We start from the raw sequence: 24,512 nt of genomic DNA on the forward strand, positions 1-24,512 counted from the left end.
GGAAGAAGACAAAAGTCTAGAGATAAGCAGGAGCAAAATCATACAAGCCTTTGTAGGTCATATCATGGAGTTTGGACTTCATTTGGCAGGAAGTGAGTCATGGGGCAGGGAAGGGTGTTAACATGGATAAGCTAAGTCTCAGAGCATCGTGATCAGACTTGCACCCTGCAAAGAGCACTTTGGCTTTACAGTTGGAGCGAGTTCCAGTGCACTGGTGGATTGACTTGGTAAGGTGCTATGGCAACAGAGCAGATGAGAGAAGACTAGGACCTTCAATAAAGCAGAAGCCATGGAAATGCAGGGCAGGGTAGGTTCAAGAGATTTCTAAGATGGAATGGACAAGACTTGATGACTAGATATGAGGATTTGGGCAGAGGGAGGTTTGGGGGAGGTTCCAGATTTATGACTTAAGAGACAGGTAAATGATCCTGCTACACACCAAGGTAGAGAATACAAGACTGGTTTCAGGGGAGTGAGGCAAGTTGATAGCAAAGAGGAAGAGTCAGTCCTTTGAGACATTTTGAGCATGGAGTAACCACAGGCCTTTAGAGTAGAGGACACTGCACCTTAGTGTCCTTATATAACTCTCCAGTCAAAAGCAGTGTTTAATAAATGTTTTTAGTAACACTCACACCTTTGTTATCCCTGTATAGCATCTTCTGTGTTGTATTGTTGTTCTGTTCACCCCTTAGAAAATCTGCATGTTCTCCTGTGCTTTCCATCCTAATTAATGGTGACAGGTCTTACCTACTTAACCAAGCTTATTACCTCAGAGTCAACATTAATTCCTCTGTCTTTCTTACTGGTCACATCCAATAGGTCACTCAAAATGTTCCTAATCACTCTCCTTTCCTCCTGTTTATGGTCACGGGTCCAGCATACCTGTCCACTGCTGTGTACACACATATCCCCAGCCGTCCCCAGCCTCCCCCAGCCAGTTTCTCTCTCCAGACTCTCACAGTGATTTCCTAATTGCTATTACCGCCTTCAAATTTCCCTGGACCATTTGTTACTCACACTATTGCCAGAGTATCCTTTCTATAACACAATCTTAATTATATCACTTTGTTACATAGAAACGTGAATAGCTCCTCAATGTCTAAATGGTTGTGTACAAATACCTTGATATTTCATAATTTGGCATGAACTTATTTTCTAGACACAGGAAATTACTCCTCACTTCACAAGTGATACCTAAATTGACGTTAAACATTGTGATTCAAAGGCACTCTGAAGTATTGGTTTTACGACTTTGCGTTATTTCAAGTAGGTTTTGACAGATGGGAAAAGAACCTCTGTTCCGCTCCCACCACCACCAGCACACACACACCCTTAAACTCAGTTCCAAAATTAATTAGCGTAGGATACTGTTATGGGTTGAATTGTGTTACACCAAAAAATATGTTGAAATACTAACGCCTAGTGCCTACGGATGGGACCTTATTTGGAAATCAGTCTTTGCAGATGGGATCAAGTTAAGATTAGGTAGATTGTAATCCAATATGACCGATGTCCTCATGAAAAGGGGACATTTGGACAATTGTTACACAGGGAGAATGCTAGGATGACAGAGGCAGAGATTGAAGTGCTGTAGCTACAAGACAAGGAATGCCAAGAATTGATGGTCACCACCAGAAGCTAGGAAGAGGCAAGCAAAGATTCTCCCTTTCAGGTTTCAGAGGAAGCATGGAACTGCCAACATCTTGGTTTCAGACTTCTAGCCTCCAGAACTGTGAGACAATATATTTCTGTTGTTTTAAGCACCCAGTTTTTGGCAGTTTGTTACAGCAGCCCTGAGAAGCTAATGTAGATACCATATTACAAGGGATGCAAAGTAGCCACACAGCCTACGTTCTCGGGCTCCAGCATTTCTGGTGGGAAAAGCTGCTCTGGTAGCATTGTTCCTGCATGGCAGAGGTGCCTTGGATCTGGAAAAAGTACCACCACTGCACTTTCATGTGTAAGCTTACAGCACCATCCCTGAAGAATTTACAATCTATGGCCTTCTGTTCAAGAGAATGTTTACAAATGTTGCATTCTTCTGGTTCTTGATCCAAATTCAACATTGACAAAGACACAACTTCATCCAAGGGGAGAAACGACAGTGAATGTTAGGCATCTCTGAATCGTATCCTTCCCTCCAGCTCACTGGAAAACCCATTTCCACGCAGACTCACTTTTTAATAATAACTGTAAAATGTTACCTAGGGTCATTCTCAGAAAGTTGCTCCTCTAGTCCTTTGCAGCGTTGTGATTTACTTCATCAAAGGCTTCATATCTTAGTTTTTTCTCTGTAGGTATTTTGTGGAGTGATGTTTGAACAAAAGCAATAAAATTCTGCTTTTGCCTCAATAAGGACTTTGTGGTATTTCACTCCACCAGCTTTATCAATTTTGTTTTATTGCATTTGTTTCCAGGATACACTATGCTCTTTCATGTCTCCTTGCTTTTGTACGTGTGATTTTCCTCACCTAGAATGTATGCCCAATTCATTTCCACCTAAACAATGCCATCACTTCTCTAATTATGATAGTCAACACTGTCCTGGGTACCGCACAGACATGGTCACGTTTGACTCACAACCCTGTGATTTAGGCTTGCAGAGGTTCAAAAGAGTGCAGGGGGCATTAGAATCTGGCTCTTCCAGATCACAGAATCAACGGTTTTAACTTTCTTGGCCTCTTGCCAAGCCAGAAATCTTCCTTAACTTCCCTAGTCAAATATTCACTGTCTCCTCCAAGTTTCTACAAAGCTTTGCATTTATTTTATTGTGACTTAATATATTTTAATTGCTTATTTAGGTTTGTAGCCTCAGTTGGTTGAATTCCACAAAACAAGAAATGGTTCTTCTTCCCATCTGCTTCACTAATGGTAAATAATAGGTACCCAATAAAAATGTGTTGAATGGATTCGTGCATGATGAATAAACACAGGCATGAATTATAGAATTACAGCATTTTCTGTTTGACTGTGAACTTCTGGAAGACAGAGACCTTACCTTTTTAAATTTTGAATCTCCAGAGTTTAATAAAAGTCTGTTGGCTGAATAATGATTTGGTCAATGAATAAATACTTGAGTGATGATTATAGCTGACTAGAAGCTCAATGTGTGGCAGTTTTCCCTCCATATTTTACAAGGTTTGGGAGCAAGTGATAAAAGATCATACAATAAGTCAAAAGTTTGTCTAATCGCTATTAACCTCAGACTGAATGCAGTTAATCCAGCTTCATTATGGGGACTGTAATCTAACTTCAAGGTCAAGAAATTGAAAATAGTAAAATTGAGTAACAGTCTTATTCTTTCATTCCTTTATTCATTCATTCAGTTACTTACTTATACTTGGGAATTGAGAAAGCACCCCAGAGCTGAGTAATACACAACCTTCTTTTTTTTTTTTTTTTTTTTTTTTTTTGGTATTTCTGGAAGACTGAGCTTGTGGAAGGCAATTGGGCCACTGGGCTGAATCCCAAATGACGTAGTATGGGGCTCATAATTTAGAGCAGTGGTTCTCAAAGTGAGGTCTGTGGAGCCGTGAGAGTCCCTAAGATCTTATCAGGGAGTCACAGATCAGAACAACTATTATGACAATACTGCGACCTTATTTGCCTTTTTTAATTCTCATTCAGTGGAGTTTCCCAGGCACTATGTGATACGTAATATAACACCAGATGGAATGCAGAAGTCAATATGCAAATGCAGTTCTCCTCTATTAAGCCAGACATTAAAAAAATTTGTTAAAACATAAAACAATGCTTCTCTTCAGTATTTTTTTTGGAAATAGTTATTTTTTATAAGTGATGTCATTTATATTAATAGTTAATGGTTTTATAGTAGTTATTTTCAAATAAATTAATAGTTATAAAAATTTCTGTTTTAATTTTGAATATGACAAATATTGATAGATATAACCCACATAAACAAAAGTATGTTGGGGTCCTCAATAATTTTAAAGTCAATAATTTAAAAAGTCTTCTGAGACCAAAAATGTGAGAACCACCGAATTAGACAAACAGACTCACAAATTTCAAAACCTCACTGTCTCTCAGGAATTATCGCCTAGGGAGAGTTCCCTTCTAGCCGGTGTGTAGGTTGGTGTAGAGCTAAAAGGTGACTCACATAGTTTAGGACAGCCACCCCCTTCCCTACTTTATTCCTCTGTACCCACTCCTTCCACAAGGGCAACACCACTTCTGCTTCCCCGGGAATTTGCAATCGGAACTGAATATTTAATCTCTGGCCTGAGGCCAAACCCTGGCGTCCATTTCTTCCTACTGCACAAACACCTCAAAGCATTCTCCCACTACTGTGCAGCCTCCTACATAAAACCTGTTCAAGGGGGAGTCGTTACAAACAGCCCCTGGAGAGGGTGCTAATTATGTAGTTTCTGAAATGTTCTCTCAATAAGAGCCATTCAGTAATGGGGAAAAATAAAATAACTCAATCACAGTTGCAGAATTTATACTAAAAATCCATAATTAAAAAAATTGATCCTCAAGCATTTTCACTTCTATTAAATAGCCAAAAACAAAGTGGTGTTCACCTCTGGTCTTATAGCTAAGTGGCCTAGCAACATTTATATATCCACTCAAGAAATATTAATTGACCACCCACTCTGCATTAGGTACACTCTGAATGTTTGTAAATACCCAGCTTAGAAGATGTTGTGCATCCTGTGGTCAGCCCCTATAAATAGTCAATAAATCTTGTCCTTTATAAAATGAAGTAACCGGAGACCAGAATAAACTTTGCATAAAATTTTTATTATGCTTCATTAACATAGGAAATTGGTTTTTTAGGAATTTTTTATTGAGGCATAATTGACATAAAATATTATATTGGCGTCAGATGTACAACATAATGATTCAGATTTGTATGCATTGTGAAACGATCAGCACAATAAGTCTACTTACCATCCATCACCATACAAAATTAACTTTTAGGATTTAGTCGCTTAGCAACTTTCAAGTATGCTCTACAGTATTATTGACAATAGTCACCATGCTGTACATTACAACCCCTTGGCTTATTTATTTTATAGCTGGAAGTTTGTACCTCTTGGCCTCCTTCACCTGTTTTGCCCACTCCCCAGCCCCCTTCTCCTCTGGCAACCACCATTCTGTTCTCTGTAATAGGAGCCTGTTTTAAATGGACCACACTGGACAATTAAATTGGTAGTTTACTCCCAATTAGGGTCTCCAAGATGTGTAAGTTGCAAAGTCAGTAACAAATAAAATGGTCAGAGAAAAGGAGAGAGTCACGTAGTTTTGGTTAACCTGTGGTTATCCTCATGGGTACAATCATGAAATGGAAATAAACAGTGGCATCTGACAATGTGCTAAGATGGAAGCCTATGTAGTTGTGTTTTACTGGCTTCTTCATGCAACATGCTGGCTAGATACAGGCCTGCAGATGATTTATTATTTACTGTCTTTGAGCAGATGGTTCTGCCTGGCATTATGGCGTCAAATGAGCTCACTTAGTGGTACACTGTTTACACAGACTAAACAAAATCTGAAAAGCAATTTGACCCAATAAAGTACTGAAAGTAAACAGGATTCTCAATTACCCTTATTTCAGGAAAATATTATTGCTGACTGATTAAATGAAACCTTTGGTGTCTGGAGGACTTTCTGGGAGGACGAATCAGTTACAGACAGTCTGGGTTTTGGAAATAAGACAACGTTATATCTTCAGTGAGGCCTTAATGGATTCAGTTCCTCTTGAATGGTTATGTGAAAAGATAAATGTAATATAGTCCAATCCAAGTTTCTGCTGTTTAAATGCCAGGATGGGCAAATAATAGCACATATGTACACGGCATAAAACTCTAAAGGAGCCAAGTGGAAAAAATAAAAACACTCAAATTATTTTTATTTATCTTCCATTACTTTAGAGGTAAAGTTGTCATTGCCACTAATACAAATTAGTGTATAACAGCAACATAAATGACAAATAAAAAGAACCAACAAGAAAAACCAGCCACTGTTAACAAACGACTTATGCTAGCTATCCCAGCTACTGCTGGATAGGCATGGATGTTCTTTTAAAATTTATAGCTAGGGCTTCGATTTATAGAGCTGTTGCTATGTTCTATTTCCATTTGTTGGGTGTGCAGCATCTGAGTGCCAAAACAGCTAATCCATCTCTAGTTACTGTACACAAGGTTGTCCTGTGGGATGGAATTATTTCCCGGGGTTCCAGAACAATGTTGCCTTCTGGCTGGAAGTTATACTTGAGTAGGTATTTAACATCATTCTTTTATTAATTGAGATGCACTAAATGATACCATGAAGGAGAAGAGCTCATCTGGCCACATAAGAGTTTACAGTTTAATCCTGAAACAGGTACATGAACATATGATTATAAAACTACTTGATAAAAGCTGTGATACAGGCAAAGCCTCAGTCAGATTCTAACATTAGGGAAACAGGCTTAGGGGCAGGCCCAAGGCTGGGTGAGTGTGTGTCCAGAGAGCAACTCATACAAAGGGAAGTGAATTTGTTAGTTAGTCCTGCTATCCCATCCCTTGCACTCAGCTCCAATACTGCATACAGAGAGCATCATGGTCTTTCATCTTCTAATCCTTAAAATCATCTTCTTCTATAAAGATTTTCCATCAGGCTATAAGCACCTCCTAACCCTTGCACCTCCAAGCCGGTTTAGACCCTACGGAGCTCTTAGCATTACTGGAGTGGCCAGCATAAAGAGGAGGGCAGCTCTCTGGGTCTTGCCACTCTAAGCGTGATCTGTGGACCAGCAGCAGAGGTATCTACCCGGGAAATGCAATGCAGCATCTCAGACCCCTTCCAGATCTATTGAATCAGAACCTGCATTTTAATAAGCTCCTCAGGTGATCAGATGCACATTATAGTTTGAGAAATACTCGTCTAGCGTCTCCTACGAGGCCAGGATATTTCTCCAAGATGGATACCTCCGAAAGTAAGCTACAAAATTCATCTGTGACGTGCTGGAAAGTCACATTAAAGATTTGGGACTTCATTGTAAGAGCAGTGGGAAGACCTTGGAGGCAGAACTGTTTCAGGACTTTGATAGGCCCTCTGCTCTCTGACTTTTGGAGGCACCACCTCCACAACATATTAAGCACATTCAAATACACTGGTATCCCATTCAATATGCAGATATATTTTTTTGAAAAAAAAGGAAATTTTTTATAATTTCATAAGTTGAGTTTTTATATGACTAAATTGTTCCTTTTGTTTTCTGAGTTAAATGAAATTGATATATATACATACATGCAAATACACACACACACTCACAAGTACACTTGAAATGCTAGTTGGCATCATATCATGCTTTGTAGATATTTAATTAAACATTTTGTAATTTTCTCTTTTGTACTATGGAGGCAATGGTTTTTTTCCAAGTCCCATATAATTCTACAGGTCCTTCATAACCTATGGTCCTAAGCGCTGTGGCTATACGCCTATTAGATTAATGAGCTTTGAGCAGAGAAGTGACAAAACCTGTTTTGTGTCCTAAAAAGATCACTTTGGTAGCAGTGTAGAGAAAGGGCTGGGGGTTGGAGTGGAAGCAGGGAGACAGCGAGGGGACTCTCACAGCAGCTCAGGCACAAGATGATCCTCACAGTGAGAATCAGATGAATATTAGAGATACATGTGACGGAATTGTCAGAACTTTGTGACAGATATTTTTATGGAGAGTGAAGGAGAGAAGGAGATAAGGATGATTCCTTGAATTCCAAACTGAGAAATCTAAGTGGAAAATGGCTTATTTGTATAAGAAACACTGAAGGAGGAGTAAGTTCTTGCTTTGTGAATATCAAATCCGTGTTCTGTAATATTCTATGGCAAATATCCATCAATAACTTACATATCCATCGTCCTAGAGATGGACACCACAGTACGCTCTAGCCCCTCACCATCACAACACAAAAGAAGCTTCAATAAACATCCTTGAACATGTGCCCACATGGACCTGTGTGAGAATTCCTCTAGGACATATAGTATACTCAGAAGTGAAATTTCCATTGGGCTGTTCTTAATTAGAGTAAATAATGCAAGATGGCTCTCTAGCTTGGCTCTACCAGTCTAATCTCCTACCGTTGACCCAGAATTTAAGTTCCATGAGAACAGGGCCTATGTTAGCCTTGCTCCATTAGCACTCACTGTCCAAGTACAAGAAAGAGAAGGTAAGAAGTGGGCTTCCTCCAGGATGGAAGCTTCATCTGGCTGTTGCAGGATACAACACTGGGGCAATGCAGGAGTGTGAAATAGTGCACTGCATACTAAACTGAGTAAGAAGTGGAGTAAAGACCGGGAGGAAGGAAATAGAGGGTCGGGAATTAGAGGTCACTTTAAAGTCAAAAACACATGAAGAGAAGGTAATTGAGCAAACAATCTTGAAGGATGGAAGGTTGTGGTCATGGAGTGTACTGTCTTAACTCAGCCTGGGTTCTGTAGAAAACAGAGCCTGAGGCAAAGACCAATTCTTACTTAGGGGGCTTTATCTTAGGGAAGTGGGAGTAAGGGAGAAAGTGAAACGAGGGAGAGAAGGAGAAACAGCAGAGTCAAGGTGGTGCATTACCAATTTGTCCACAGCTTCTCTAGAAAATAAAGCTGGTTGTTGAGTCATGCTAGAGCAGCCAGAAGTACAGAACCATTGCATCTTTGAACAGCTCCTGGGTGGGTAGGAAGGGCGAGCAATTATCTGCTGCTTCTTCCTGGCTCTTCTCTCTCAATGGTCAAAGTTGGCTCCATAGGGCATTAATTCCATTGTATTTCTAAGGTGTGTTTTGGCCCCTCCAGGCAGTTGCCGGAGAAGAGCTTCTGCAGGTACAGTCAGGTCCAACGTGGGAGCTGGAACTACTAAGGCTCCCTCTACAGTGGGTGTTACAGGGGCCATGCTAGCCTGGCCCCTGCTCTAGGGGAGGCTGAGGTCAGTGTCAGCGTTAGACTGGGCTTTACAATCATGAGGCACTGCTTTGACTATCGTGTCTAAGAAGCAAGGCAAACGCCTGAAGCCTTGGGGGCAGGCAGATCCAAGCTGATCTGGGGCACACATATAACATCTGAATCAGTAATTTTAAAGGATATTCCAGGTGTGACTGTGGAAGTGGATGGCTGAAGCTGAGTGGAGATGAAGGAAACTGGATGTAAGTCTAATGAAGGGCCAGCCCCGTGGCTGAGAGGTTAAGTTTGCGCGCTCTGCTTCGGCAGCCCAGGGTTTCGCTGGTTCGGATACTGAGCTGGACATAGCACTGCTCGTCAGGCCATGCTGAGGCGGCATCCCACATGCCTCAACTAGAAGGACCTACAACTAAAATATGCAACTATGTACTGGGGGGATTTGAGGAGAAAATCAGGGGAAAAAAAAAAGAACACTGGCAAGAGTAGTTAGCTCAGGTGCCGATCTTTAGGAAGAAAAAAAAAGAAGTCTAAGGAGTTTAGAGGTCAAAGTATTGGATGGATGGTCCACGTTGACTTCGAAATAGCACAGGATGGTGGAATGCCAAACACTGTGAGCCTAGCGCATAGTTAGTATACACTGGCTGTATTATTTAATGAGCACCTGTTGGGGCCCAGGCAGGCTGCTCCAAAATATCCTACAATAACATATTAATTATATTGAATTAAAGTTACTTGAGAAGCAAAGAGGGCATTCTGACCCTCCTGTCTCTGCTCCCCTGAAGGCAGGAAATACATCTCCCCTGTGAAAGGTGCTCTGCCTGCATCCTCATCACCAGAGCTGGGGAATTCTGGGCTGAGAAGCTGCATCAACAAACCTCGCTAATTTACTACCTCAATCCTCAACTCTGCTTAAATTCCTCACTAATTACGTACCCCAAACCTAAGTTTCTTTGTCCTGTCAATTCTTCACAAATTTATTGTTTCTTTGTGTAGCAGATATCTATACCGCCTGCTTTGTTCACTCTCTGAGCATCTTTTCTTTATAGACTCCAGTATGTATGTATTAAGCTGGGTTTTTCTCCTGTGAACCTCGTCTTGTGTCAGTTTTACTATTAGTCCAGCCATAAGAACACAAGAGGGCAAGAAAGGGGATTTTCCCCACCCTGAGACACCCATAACTAGAAAAAAATTCACTATTTAGGAAAGGCAATGCACTAGAGACTGAAATTCAGTATCTGCAGATAAAAACAGAAAATTAAATGTATATATATGTTGGTCCTCTATAGTAAAATTTGCTATTACTTGGTTGTTAATTAGGCAGATTATTAATTTCTAAATTGTGTCATTATTCCAAACAATTGTCTTTATTCCAGAGGGAAAAATCAAGAACATATTTCTAATTCTTTCCATAGAATTTCAGAAACATAAGTACAATTCTTCTGGGTGACAAGTCCTGGCTCTCTCTGTCCAGAGCATCTGGACCTGTAGTAGGTGCTGTGAGAGAGAGAGCAAAGATGAATCTGTTCTGAACCATGCCCTCCCGGTGTTTACAGTCAAGCAGAGGAGATAAGAACCGTAGATAGATAACAACAATACAAAGTAGAAAGTGATAAATACCACAAGAAGGACTGAGATAAAGTGCAGTCCTGTGGGAGTTCTGATAAAAGGGCATACACGTGTAGAAGTAATGAGTGAAGCCATGAGGAGACAGAAAGAGAGAGAGGAAAGAGGAAAGGAAGGAAAGAAGGAGGGAAGGAAGGAGAGAGGAGAGAAAGGTAAGAAGGAACTAAGGACAGAATCCTGGGAAAATTTAGAATGAGTGGGAGTAGGGGTAGAGGAGGCAGGATATTCAAGGAGAGCACAGGTAAGTGACTGGTTAATTCAAAATGGGGGACACACATAGGCTCTGGCTGCTGCCTGGAGCGGTTGGTGTAGGGGTCTGGAATTGGCCACCCCAACATATGTCTCTTTGGCATGATTATTTGTGGTTCGTTACTTTGCAGACAGGAAAGCAACTGAAAAGTAGAACTTGCTTACCCTTTGTAAGAGACATTTACATTGTAAAGGAACTCTCCATCTGTAAAGATATCTCCCTCTCTGTACCAGAAGAAAGGAGATGACCTTCTCTCTAGAAACTTCTAATCAATGCCAAAGGCAAGGACTTAAATCTGCATTTTATTGTGCTTGTCTGGTAACCTCCTGTAACTGACTTCCCTCCCCCTCCCAACATTGGCATTTCTTAAGGATTAAGCATCTCTCCTTAGGCTAGGAACTGATTGCTGTGCTCACCTGTGACCACCCAGTTCAAGACAATAGACTTGCCTCCTGCTATGCCCACTGAGATAGCAGACTACTATCTGCTGTGTCCATCAAGCCTTCTACCGACAGGGCAATCTTGTGACTATTGTGGGAGGGACATTTCAATCATATGTCAAATATCCTGTTTGGGGGTATATAACCACTCTGTGCACCCCACTTCTTCGGTGCCCTTTCTTTCTTCAGGAAGAAAGGCCCTGGGCCATGGTTCCTCATAAATCTTTGTTTAATTTTCTCTTGCTATTCTGTCTCATGTGAATTTAATTCGTTCTCCGGCCAGATGAACCCACTTTGGATAGAGGAAATGTCTTCCTCCCCGACACTGGGAAATCACTGAAATGTGCTGTGAGTTAATGCCCGTGGGGCTCACCCTCCTCCCCACCAGGGATCAGCAAGGGGGGATTTGGCAAATGAGAGGCCATTGTCCCCTTGGAGAGATAAGAGTGGAATGGAGAATGGTGCTCCCAGGGCCAGGCCTGGAAGATTGTGTGATGAGCTCTCACAGAGGAAGTAGAGATCCTCAGCATAGGGTTCTCTCTCAAGTCTCTAGCATCTTGGTAAACTGCATTTGTTTTTTTTTTTAAAGAAAACAGAGACTGTAGATTGAAGAGTGGAGGTTTCTTTTTGATTGATTGTTTTTTACATATTGAAAACAACTGAGCTATGTATGTTCTGAAGATATAAGAATTAATACAACAAAGTCCCTGCTCTGAATTCCAATAAAGGAGATAGATAAGTTAACAAGTATTTGTGAGTTGGAGCAGCACTCCACTGTGGGATCACAGAGGAGAGAACCACTAATGCTGTGGAAGCAGTGAGATCTCATGGAAGAAGAAACGGCTTTGAGGTTGTTAAAAAAGAGAAAACAGGCTGAAAATGAAGTTACTTGTGCTACACCCCACATCACCAAACCAAGACTTAATGCCTAACTTAATAACAGTCAACTCCTCCCAGGGATGGAATCTTAAACCGGTCAATCCGAATTACCTGGTCAGCACTAGTGAGGGAATCTGCCTGATAGACCCTTTCTGTCCCCTAAAGGAAGGTGACCTTGCCACAGACAATCCAGTCTTTGCTGGTATAACTCCTTGTCCCTCTCTCGTCTGCCTATAAAAGTCTCTCATTTTGCACAGCTCTTCAGAGCTCCTTTCTTTCTGCTAAATGGGATGCCACCCCACTCACGAATCATTGAATAAAGCCAATAAGATTTTTAACGTTTATTCTGTTGAATTTTGTTTTTTAACAGATTTGCTGGCGGTGACAGGATCCAGAGGAAACTTCTTGATGGCTTTGGGGACAAAACAAAACACAGGTGCTAATACTCGCAAACCTTTTGAGTTGTCTCTCCCACCATTTCTGAGAGCTGTGGGTAGATCCTCTCAATTCTGATTAACAGGCCATCTAGACTCTTAACAGAAGTTCTGCTAACAGTGTGCAAGTCCTCAGCCCTTGGTTACACTGTGGTTTCCAGTCCAAGGCTTAGAGTCAGCTTGAGCTGGCAGACGGTTCCACCTGGAACCTGAGTCCCCAGCCCCATTTGTTGGGATCTGTGGGTTTGATCTGTAGTTTCATGTTGGGAATTGCTGGTGATGTGCACTGAGGCCTTCTCTTGGCTAATCCACAGTACCAACTCTTTGGTTACTTCTTGCGTCCATAGTCCCATTTCCTTGGTTACTGTAGGTTTCTGTTAATGTATTCATAAGGTAAAGGAATAAAAGATCTATTTCTAATGGGAATCTCAGAAGACAAGGCCAAAAAATTGGTGGGGATGGATTGAGCACTTAAAAGCTGTTACAACATTTGCCGCCTAACTCTAAGACTTCTGTGTGGGCATAAGCTGGTCATGAAACAGGTGAGATTGACATTAGGTCACCCGCCAACTTCAGGAAAATTTCTGTGCAACACTGTAAAACACCATATAATCCCCAACCCAATGGCACATCCCTCTTAGGTGTTAGTTTGGCTCCAAAAAACCCAAGACTTAGTAAAAAAGAAAAAAAAAAAAAGAAGAAATGGGATCCTTCAGTTCCGAAGAGTTGAGCATGCCACCTTCCAGCATGCCTGCTTACTTTATGTCTAAGAACCATGTTCCTGGAAGCTATAAATATCTACAAAAATGAAAAAGTCTTACTAAAAACAACCTAGAATTACAATGGCCGTTATGGGCAATGTTCTAATTAGACAAGGTCATTCATTTAAGAAGTATAGTTGAAAGCAAGGGTTCCCAAATCAAACAAACAGAATCAGATCCTATTTTAACTGGCATGCAGAAGCCTCCAAAAGGGTTCAAGATTCCAAAATAGCTTCATTGAAAGATTTGTGGCAGAAGGCAAATGAAAACTGAAGATACAAGAGGTACTTAAACAAGAGATAATAAGACTGACATGACTCCTACTGCTCCCCTCTGTCCTCTTTTACTGGAGTACTCACGCTCTACAATTCTTTATCTGAACTGCCTTTCACTCTAAAAAGACTATTAAACAATTACCTTTTAAAATGAAATCCTCTTTAAGTATCTTTCACTCCTTGGTCAAAGACCAAACTAAGGGCCATATTTAAAGAACTTCCTAGATGCAGGGAGGATCCCCAAAAGTTTTCTGAAGAATATAGAGTCTTTATAGGAGCCTGGGACCCTGGGCTGCCAGATCCTTACCAGCTGTGACATGCTAGTAGGACCTGATGAAGCCCAAAAAAGGATGTGGGAAGCAGAATAGTGTAACCCCGAGGATGATATTTGAGATCCTTGATCTTCGACATGGTCCCCTATGGGCTAGAAAAAGCTTGAAAAACAGCAACTCATCATTTAAAAGCTATTCCTAGAGTCTTCCCGGCCTAAACTGACTGGTCTATTATTCAAACATGTAAACAAAAGAAAGATGAACCTGTGGCAGACTTTAAAGCCCATCTGGAAGCTCTCTTCCTGCAGTATTCTGGGTTCCATGTAATAAATGACGTCACCCAATCTGCTCTAGCTGCCCTGTTTGTAAATGGATTATCTCCCGAGATTAGTGAATTGATAAAAAGGCAGAAAACAGGATGAGAGGCCACAGGTCTGACTGAACTCATGACCATAACTGAACACTTTGAAAGGACTTTGAACAAGACGGTAACAAAAGTCCGCCAAGCTGTTAGCCTTACAGCTGCAACAGCTCCAAGGCCAGGGACCTAAAATAACACCTGGGCCTCCTGCATTGCACACTCCTAAGGGTGGGTCATCAAAACACTGGCCCAGCGGGTGTCTCATTTGTAATCAACTGGCACACTGGAAAAAAGATTGTCCTCAAAGGTCTTATGCAAATCCTTCAACATCAACTCCAAAGCCCCCACATCTAGCCCCAAAGGAGGGCTCCCATATGGGCCTCTCCCAGAGTTGACAGACTCCGTGGGATTCTCCAGAAAACTGCTACCAGTAATTCCCTTAAACAGCCAAGGGGAAACTAAAATTAAAATTAATGGGAAACTTTGCCAAAACCTGACAGATAACAGAGCTACACTCTACTTTAAACCCCACTGTCATAGGACAACAAATCCCTTGGAGTGCAAAAGAAGTTTCCAGAGTGGAGTATCTAATAAAATTGAATGAGTTTCTATCCCAACCAATACAAATGACTCAGAGACCTTTCACTGAAAAACATTTCTTTTTGCTATACGATACAGCCCTAGTCAATCTATTAGGTAGAGCTCTCCTTTCTAAATTAAAAGGTCTAATATGTTTTGCTTCCAATGGAGACCTTGCCTTGGAATTTCCTCACCAATTTGAACCTGACATTTTTTTTTCTTCAAAGATTGGCACCTAAGCTAACAACTGTTGCCAGTCTTTTTTTTTTTTCCTGCTTTTTCTGGCCAAATCCCCCCAGTACATAGTTACATATTTTAGTTTTGGGTCCTTCTAGTTGTGGCATGTGGGATACCACTTCAACATGGCCTGATGAGTGGTGCCATGTCCGCGCCCTGGACCCAAACCAGCGAAACGCTGGGCCACCACAGTGGAGCACGCAAACTTAATCACTTGGCCAAGGGGCCGGCCCCAAATCTGATCTTTTATATTTCTTAAAATCGGTTCTTGATATAGAAGAGGAAGAATTCCAGCACAAGATCCCTAATTTAAACGAGGTGCCTGAAAATCTGTGGGCTATCTCTAATATGGACATTGGGAGAATAAAAAGTGCAGAATCTATAAAAATTTGGATAGACATAACTAAAGATCTTCCCATTGTCTCAATATCCATTAAAGTCTGAGGCCATATGAGGCCTCACACCAAGAGTAGAAGACAATTTCCCAGAGGTTAATTATTCCCTGTACCAGCCCCTGTAACATGCCGATCTTGCCAGTCCAGAAACCTAATGGGTGGGGATGGCAATTTGTCCGGGACTTGAGAGCCATTAGCAAGATACTTATTCCCCATTTTCCATTTTCCGTTGTTCCAAACCTGAACACTCTTTTGTCACAAGTTCTACCAGACTCAAAATGGTTCATTGTTGTGGACCTTTGATCAGCCTTCTTCAGCAACCCTGTAGACCTCAACAGCCAATATCTACCGGCCTTTACTTGGAACAATCAATAATAGATGTTGACAGTCATGCCACAAGGGTTTGCTAAAACCCCTTCTTATTTCTCCCAAGTGCTCCTTCAAGATTTAAATACCCTCCAGTTCCATGGGAAATTGACCCTTATACAGGATGTAGACAATCTCTTGCTATGCTCACTTACCAAAGAGGTATCCATAAAGGATTCCATTTATTTGCTGAAACAGTTAGCTGAAAAAGAACAGAAATTCTCTACGAAAAAATTACAATTATCTCTAGACACTGTTAATTACCTAGATCATAATCTAAGCACTGATGGAATCCAGGTATCTCCAAAAAGAATTAATCTAATCAAAGAGTTCTCTAGGCCCACAACTAAGTGATGGTTTCATGTATTCCTAGGCCTGGCTATTATAGACTATGGGTTCCTAATTTTTCTCCATTGGCTTCCCCACTCTATAAACTTCCTAAACTTTCTGTCCTGGAACCCCTTCCTTGGGAAGATAAACATGAGCAGGCCTTTATGAGACTAAAACAAGAGGTACAAGAAACGCCTGCCTTAGGGCTACCTAACTATACAAAACCTCTCAACTTATTTGTGCATGAGAGAGAGAACCAAGACCTGAGACTGTTCTGGCAAGAACGCAGCAATAATCATAGGCCTATTGTCTATGATAGCATACAACTTGATTCAGTTGCTCATGCCTATCCCAACTGCCTTAAGGCTATAGTTGCAGCGACAAAATTAGTAGGTCTCAGCAGATTTGACCTTAGGAAATGACATTTATTCACAAATTCTACATGTCAGCTGAAGTCTTCTTTTTTTTTTAGATTTTATTTTTCCTTTTACTCCCCAAAGACCCCTAGTACATAGTTGTAAATATTTTTTAGTTGTGGCTCCCTCCAGCTGTGGCATGTGGGATGCTACCTCAGCGTGGCCTGATGAGCAGTGCTCTGTCCGGGCCCAGGATCCGAACCTTGAAACCCTGGGTTGCCGCAGCGGAGCGCTCAAACTTAACCATTCTGCCATGGGGCCGGCCCCTGAAGTCTTAATTCTGAATTGACTCCACACTTCTCTGCAAGCAGACTAACCTCCTATGAGATCCTTCTGCTTTTATGATCTAATCTACATTTTAAATGTTGCAACATTCTTTATCCCTCTATGTTACTACCCCTGCCTGACGAGGCTGAACCGCATGACAGCCAGGTAATAATGTCTTATTTTGTGACACTGCATCCAGATTTATGAGAAACTCCTTTGACTAATCCTGATCTAATTTTCTTTGTTGATGGGTCACGTAAAAACGGAAAAGGGCATTTCTAAGCTGTTTGTGCTGTTACCACCCAATATGAACTACTTGAGAGGGGAAACCTCCCACATGCTACATCAGCCCAACAAGCAGAGCTCCATGCCTTTACCAGAGCATGCCAGTTATCAGAAGGTCAAATTGTTAATATTTTACTGACAGCCAGTATGCCTTCAGGGTCATCCATGATTTGGAGATGTTATGGAAATAAAGGGGTTTTCTTTTTCTTTCTTTTAAGATTTTATTTTTCCTTTTTCTCCCCAAAGCCCCCCAGTACCTAGTTGTATATTTTAGTTGTGGGTCCTTCTAGTTGTGGCATGTGGGATGCTGCCTCAGCATGGCCTGATGAGTGGTGCCATGTCTGTACCCAGGATCCGAACCGGTGAAACCCTGGGCTGCTGGAGCAGAGCGTGTGAACTTAACCACTCGGCCACGAGGCCAGCCCCCAGGTTTTCCATTTCCATTGGGACAACAATAAAAAATGGACAACAAGTAAATGACCTTCTTGCTGCTATTCTTTTACCTTCTGAAATTGCTGTCATTGAAATTGAAGAGCACGGTAAAAAGAATGAATCAGTATCAAGGAAATGCCCTGGCTGATTTTCACACAAAGGCAGGAGCGACAGAATCTATAAAGGTTGTGGCTCATGTGGATGAAGTCCATTCTGCTCCTGCAAAAAACGACTCCTTGTTCTTAGACTTTTGCCTGATGGCAAAAGCCTTTTGGACATCCTGATGTCCTTGCAACATGGCAACATTTTGCTCCTGAATCAGAGAAATCTTGATGAGCAAACAATGGTTATGAATTCAGTGAAGAGCTGGGGCTGTGGGAAACCCAAGATGGCTCCTTGGTTCTTCCTGGCTCCCTGGCAAAGCCCATTTTTTGGTTTTTGCATTCCTTCACCCACCATGGTACAATTAAGATGACTCAAATTATGAATAAATGTTGGTGGGGAGACTTCTATAAAATTGTGAAAACAGTTTACCACCAAGTCTGACCTGTCAGGTCCATAATCCTGGGAAAACTATTTTTGTTCCAAGGGGCCTCAAACCACCTCCTCCTGGACCCTTTGAGCTGGACTTCATTCAACTACCACCCAGTATAGGTTATCCATATGTTCTGGGTATTGTATGTATGCTTTCCAGATGGATTGAAGCCTTCCCCTGCCACAAGGATGATGCCCTCACAGTGGCAAAAAAACTGTTAGAAAATGTGTTTCCCATTTGGGCTATATCTTGCACAATCGCCAGTGATCAAGGTACCCATTTTACTGGGCAAATCATATAAGCCTTAACAAAACCTTGCAAACGTCCTGGAATTCTCACTGTCCCTATCACCCTGAAATATCAGGCAAGGTTGAGAAAACTAATGGGATCCTCCAGTCAAAATCTCTAAACTTACTGAGACTACTGGACTCCCTTGGCCTAAGGTATTGCCTCTAGTCTTGCTGACTGTTCACAGTACTCTCGTTGGGAAACATAAACTCACTCCCCATGAGACTGTCACCAGTAGATCACTGTCTATTGGTATAGAACTTTCTGCTAGTATGACCAGCTACTGTAAATCTTTAATGTCTTATGCTAAAGCCTATCATCAATAGGTTAAAGAAGCTTTCTGGAATCCCAATTCAAGGGATCCTGTTGGTCACATTCTGGAGCCTGGTGACTCCTGTATTCTGGAAACATCAACAAAAGAAGATAGCTCTTGAGCCCCACTGGAGGAGACCAGTGTTCCTGATCACTGACACTGCTGTGAAACTAGAAGGCCTTGAACCTTGAGCACAGATCTCACAGCTGAAGAAGACTCCACCTGAGATCTTGTCCTACACAAATGCTGGAGCCCTCCAAATCAAATTAACTAGGAGGAGAAGTAGCTGACATCTATGTAGACTGCTTCCACTCAAGTTGCCAATCAAGACTTCATACTTTAACTACACATGGAACCCTTTTTTCTTCTTTTTCTCTCCTTTACTCTGGCATAAGCCTGGAAAGATAATGCCATCATCTGTATCTTGCAGGCCATTGTCAAGGGCGGTAACCTTTCAGACTGCTGCATTTGTCATCAAAAACTCCAATCTGCCCATGATGCTAAAGACTCCTTGGTTCTCCCTGTGACCAATGTCTTTTATTTCCCAATGTCCCCATAAACTACAATCAACTCCCCTCTTAGGAGTCACTTACAGAGTCCAACTTTTATGGCCAGAACATCCAGTGTCCTGTTTTCACCTTTCTCCAGTTATAACTATATTTGCCCAATTAGACACAAAACCTAAGCAAGTTATAGTACATTTGTACCTCCATGGTCTTAGGATTATCTAAATCATATCTGCCCCCAAACATGAAAAGATCTCACCAGCAATACCTATCTTTGCAAGGAATTTAGAACAACTTTTTATTTCAGGCTAGGAGATTTACTTCCTGTATGCACTAAAAACCTAAATGATGCCTGGCTTGAGTGAGCAAAGGCAACAATCCCCGGGAATGAATCCATTAACAGTGCCACCTTAATGGGAGTGGTTTGTGCCCTGATGAGATTTATCTTTGTCTGCAGTGGTTATCACTCTCCTGGAGCCTATCAATGCCCATGTGGCTGGTGTATAATCAGGTAATGCCTCTTAGGTTATCTAACTGTGGCCCTAACTCTTCACAAATTGAGATATCTCATTGGTTGACTCCCCTGAATTTACACTATGGAGTTAGAAAGGACCTACCAGGAGGTGTTCATGATTCAGGATTCGCTTCTTTTGACAGGTCTCTACTCCCTTAGTTAGGAATGAGCACAAATGAGGCTATTATCAGAAACCTCTCACTAACTCTTGAAGATATTACAGAATTCACTACTAAAGCAATAGCTACTCAACAAAAATCCTTAGACTCTCTGGCCAAGGTTGTTCTTGATAATAGGATAATAGGATAGCCGTTGATTACCTTTTAGCTTAACAAGGAGGTGTCTGTGTCATGGCCAACACCACTTGCAGCACCTGGATTAACACCTCTGGGGAAGTGGAAACTCAGCTACATAGGATCACTGAATAAGCCACTTGACTTAAGAAAGTGACTCCTTCAAGGGAGTCTTTTTTTGACTTATTTGATTTTGATTGGTTTGGGTTTTGGGGACCATGGTTCCAAAGTGAACTCCAGACACTGGGAATTACCCTGCTTATAATAATCATAGTAGTCTTTCTGGTGCACTGTATTCTCTCAAAAGCTTTACATGCATGTTTGCAGCTGCTAATCAAAAAGCAAATGATTTCCCTAAGTCTAGAACGTCAGAGAAGGAATGAAGAGAATGAATGACTTAAAGAACGTGAACTTGAAGTTGTGACCTGTGAATACCACAGAGATTTAGCAAAAAGATGCTATGACCTGTGACTACCACAGAAAAGTTAGCAAAAACTGTGAGAACTTCAGAGTGGTAACTGGGAGTGGCTCTAATGCCTTAAATTTTGATGATATCTCTCAGGCAGAGCGTCTGACCAAAAGGGAAGAATTGTTAAAAAAAAGACAATAGGCCAAAATGGAGTCACTTGTGCTAAGCCCCACATCACTAAAACGAGACTTAATATCTAACTTAATTAGTTTTAACCTCTCCCAGGAATGGAATCTTAAACCAGTCAATCTGGAATTACCTGATCAGCACTAGTGAAGTAATCTGCCTGATAGACCCCTGCTGTCCCCAAAGGAAGGTGACCTAGCCACAAACAATCCTCTCTTTGCTAGTGTAACTTCCTTGTCTCTCTCCCTTCTGCCTATAAAGGTCTTTCATCTCGTACGACTCTTTGGAGCTCCTTTCTATTTGCTAGATGGGATGCTGCCCAATTCATGAATCATTGAATAAAGCCAATAAGATCTTTAACACTTACTCAGTTAAATTTTGTATTTCAACAAGGTGAATAAAGGGATTGTTGGCTGCAGGGAGGTTAGATAACTGAAAACCTATGCTGGAATCAATTGGTTCAGCTTCATAACCACATCAAGTGATGCTGGCACTAGGAGAGCAGAAACACCAAGGCAAATGGTAGTATTTTTCCTGAGTTAGGGTTTGGCAAAGCTAATGTGACAGAAGGGCACAGTGATCTAAGGTGCTAGCCTTAGCAATTAAAATGACTGCCCATGGGGTCCATGTGGTAAGATAAGCAAGCCAAAAGACAAATGAGAGAAGAAAGGAGGGAGGGCAGCAAAACCGAAGAGATGAGGAGAAACTGGAGTGGCAACCACCAGGATGGCAGTTTTCCTCTCTTACATCTTCAGAAAATCTTCTGGTGATTGATAGAAGAGAGCTCAGCTTCATCCTGGGGGTGCCCCAAGCTGGGACTCAAATATTGTGAGCATGAAGACTGAGCTGATGGGCCGACCTGGCAGAAGTCTGTGTGCAAGGGCAACTATACAGCCTCCTGAGAGGGAATTTATCCCAAGAAAATAGGATTCAGGCTGGACGAGCTTGAATTAGAACTTAGTCGTGCAGGGTGTTGGGAGTCTGAGTTCAGCATGGAAGCATCACTGTAATCTGTTCCCAGCTCAGTCCCTTGGATGCAGGTCCACGTGAGAAACAGAAATAGGAAAAACAGAGATTTCTCTAAAACACCGAGGCTATTTAGGTCCTTCTCCAACTGTGTGTAACCCAAAGATGGGCATTTTACCCTCCACATCTCCACAGCCTACCTTCGAGTTTTGACATCACAAGAACCCTAGTGCTCTGGTCACAGTGCTTGGCAGAGAGGAGAGGGGTTATTCATGAACACATGCCCTGCACTAGCAGTGGGCCCAGAGAAACCTTGCAGAGGGTGCCTGGAGAGGGGGTGTAGCCAAGAAAGACCGGGGGATTTTGGCTTCTCACTGTCTCTGCAGAGGCAGGAAAGGTCAAAGATTTTAGGCTCTGAAATTGGATAGATTGGCTCTGCAACTTACTAGCTCTGTGAACTGGATCAGGCTATTAAGCTCTGAGGTTGCTTCCTGAGGGATGCTTACCTCTTTGGATCAAGGTAGTGAATGAGAAACTGCATGTACACCTTTAATACGTGGCACAGAGTCAGACCACACATGCAATTCCATCTGCCTGCAGCTGCTTCCTCCTCACTCTTTGCTGACTCTTGCTCATCTTAAGTTTAAATGTCACTTTTTCAGAGGAGTCATCCCTGGGCCCTTCTAGCAGACTCTGCCTTGCCACCTTTTCCTTTTTGTTTGGGTATCCACTCCTCAAAGAACGCAATCCTGAAGAGTTCAGGGGAAAATCCTCAAGAGCCTAAGCCAATTGCGGTAATTCTCCCTCCATTCCTATCATTTAGGCATGGGCATGTGACGCATGTTGGACAATGACAGATGAGAAGTCTGCAGGAAGCTTCTGAGAGATTGCCCCACTCTTGTAAACAGACACACTCTGCTACCATTGGGCATTGTCAGGATTATAACGGGAGCTGCTCCACCCATCCTGGGACCATGAGTGGGGCAGACCCAGGTACAAAGCTGGTGTCCTGGAGACGGCAATGGGGAAACCGGAAACAGCGCGGGCCTTCCCTGACATCATCAAGTTGCTGAATTTACCAGCTAGGGCCTCTCAACCTTGGAACTTCTTGCCATACTAAACAGTAAATTTCCTTATTGTTGAAGACATTTTAAATCTGGTTAATTATTAATTGCAGCCTCCTACATCTAAATTATGACCCCATAAGTTTTACTCTCATATTTTCCTTCAAGCATTGATCACATTTATAGTTACTTTCGTGTTTTTTAATTCGAGATTGTAGATTCTAAACTGTCGAGATCACACGTTGATGTTTTTCACCAGTGAATTCCCAGATTTTAGCACTGGGCATGAAGCATAGGAAGCGCTCAAACATATTTGCTGAAAGAATGAACACAGGGCTTGAAAATAGTCCCTTTTCTCCTCCACCTCCTCCTCCTCTTCGGTCTCTGCAATTCAGCATGGTATTGTACATGGTATTGTATTGTACAGAGTACAGGATCTCTGGGAAGGAACCTAAGTTTCTCCTCAGACTCTGATCGCGGGCAGCAGCTGCACTCTACCAGTGGTTTTCAAGTTTTTACCTCAAGGAACAATAAGAAAATACACATTACGTGACTGACCCAGTACACACTTACCTACATATTTAACTGAAATGAAAGATTTGTAGAGCATATTTACTCTTACGATGAGTGATATACTTGGATATTTTTATTCTATTCTATTCTACTTTATTTAAAAAATGCAAGCTTTGACCCGATACATCATTTTTTGGACTCATTAATTAGCAACTCACCGTTTCCCCCAGAAATGGACTAAATGAAATGTAAGGACTTTGAAAATCTCTGATTTTCTCCTTTGTTCATAACTGTTCATAAACATCCAGCCCGTTGACTTAAAAGTCAGTTATTACCGTGACTTAACAAGACTTATTTTCCCTTTTTCTGTGGAATTCTCCTCCATCCCCATCTCCTCTAGTTGGGCAATTTTGAAGGCCTGCATAAAATGGAAAGATTCTGGCATATGTTCATGAAATAGTACTTTGCACTTTTGCTTATTTTTTTCCGGTTAGCACAAACCCAAACAGAACTACATTTTTCCTCCTCTGAAATTTAACGGCCCCGTTCAACATATTTTATGCGCGCCTCATTTCTGCATAAGTTTACGTATGTAATAGTGCAGACCGGTATTACATGAGTCCCACTGCACCATGTGGTTTAAAACCCTGGAGAGCTGGGTTCTGACATTCTCTGGAGGCACAGCGAAGAATAGACCCTCACTGTACTGCCCATTCCTCAACACAGAAACTGCCCTTGTCCTCGGTGGATTTGCCAGAGAAATTCCTCTGGGGGCAGGAGGAAAGGGGAAAAGCCACACGAAGATCTCACAACTCCAGAGCACAGCAAATAATGCGGTGGGGTATATATATATTTAGAAAACCATAATGCAAGCCTCAGGAGAAAACATGTAATCAAAAGGCGTCAGCGAGAGCATTACCAGCTTGGGTGATCAAGAAAGTTCTCTGCCAAAAGACCTATGGATTCCGAAGGTATAATCTCTGTCCCTTGAAACTGGGTTCAAATCACTGCCCCCAGCGTCACGTGAATTAGCAAACGAGATGCAAGTTATGGCTCCAGAGTCCAGGAAAAGCGCGTCGCCGAGCTGCTCGGTGGTCAGATGTCTTCCAGAAGGGCATCGGTGTGACGGGGGAGCGCGCGTCCAGGATACCTGCGCCTGTTTGCGCTCTGGGAGCAAAGGAGAGGTGGGAGACACATCGCAGTGAAAACACACTGGAGGGGTGGGGAGAAAGGGCGGGGAAGGAAAAGATGAACACCTTCCTGAACTTTCCTCTCCCCTCGTCCCACACACTTGAAATAGAAATAATAACAACATGAAAAAAATGCTTACAGCCCGATGTTATCTCCCTACTTAAGTTGCCTCACTCTGGAGGGTATGGGGTATAAAGCGCAGACTGCGGCTGTCGCCGCTGGCTGGTGTCGGGAGCGAAGGTG

The 24,512-nt window shown here is 42.1% G+C and overlaps 1 protein-coding gene and 1 long non-coding RNA gene across 4 annotated transcripts in view; both read left to right on the plus strand.

Annotated features, from left to right (window-relative positions):
* The first annotated feature begins 10,550 nt into the window (after positions 1-10,550).
* Positions 10,551-22,643, plus strand: LOC139044984 (uncharacterized). The gene is made up of 3 exons (XR_011502474.1): positions 10,551-10,664; positions 12,452-12,517; positions 22,325-22,643. It is a non-coding gene; the product is annotated as an uncharacterized lncRNA (long non-coding RNA).
* Positions 22,644-24,116: 1,473 nt separating this feature from the next.
* Positions 24,117-24,512, plus strand: part of PRKG2 (protein kinase cGMP-dependent 2) — a 100,617-nt gene continuing 100,221 nt past the window's right edge. Inside the window, exon 1 of one of the 3 annotated variants that reach the window (XM_070505535.1) lies at positions 24,117-24,262. Coding sequence is in view for 2 of the 3 variants with exons in the window: in XM_044766716.2 (XP_044622651.2) it covers positions 24,415-24,509 (95 nt within the window). In the remaining variant the exon portion in view is untranslated. Of the gene's footprint in view, positions 24,263-24,341; positions 24,510-24,512 lie in introns of those variants that run through there. The other 2 variants (XM_044766716.2, XM_070505533.1) reach the window with 2 other exon arrangements.

The sequence above is a fragment of the Equus asinus genome, chromosome 3 (genome assembly GCF_041296235.1).
Source record: "Equus asinus isolate D_3611 breed Donkey chromosome 3, EquAss-T2T_v2, whole genome shotgun sequence".
NCBI lineage: Eukaryota > Metazoa > Chordata > Mammalia > Perissodactyla > Equidae > Equus > Equus asinus.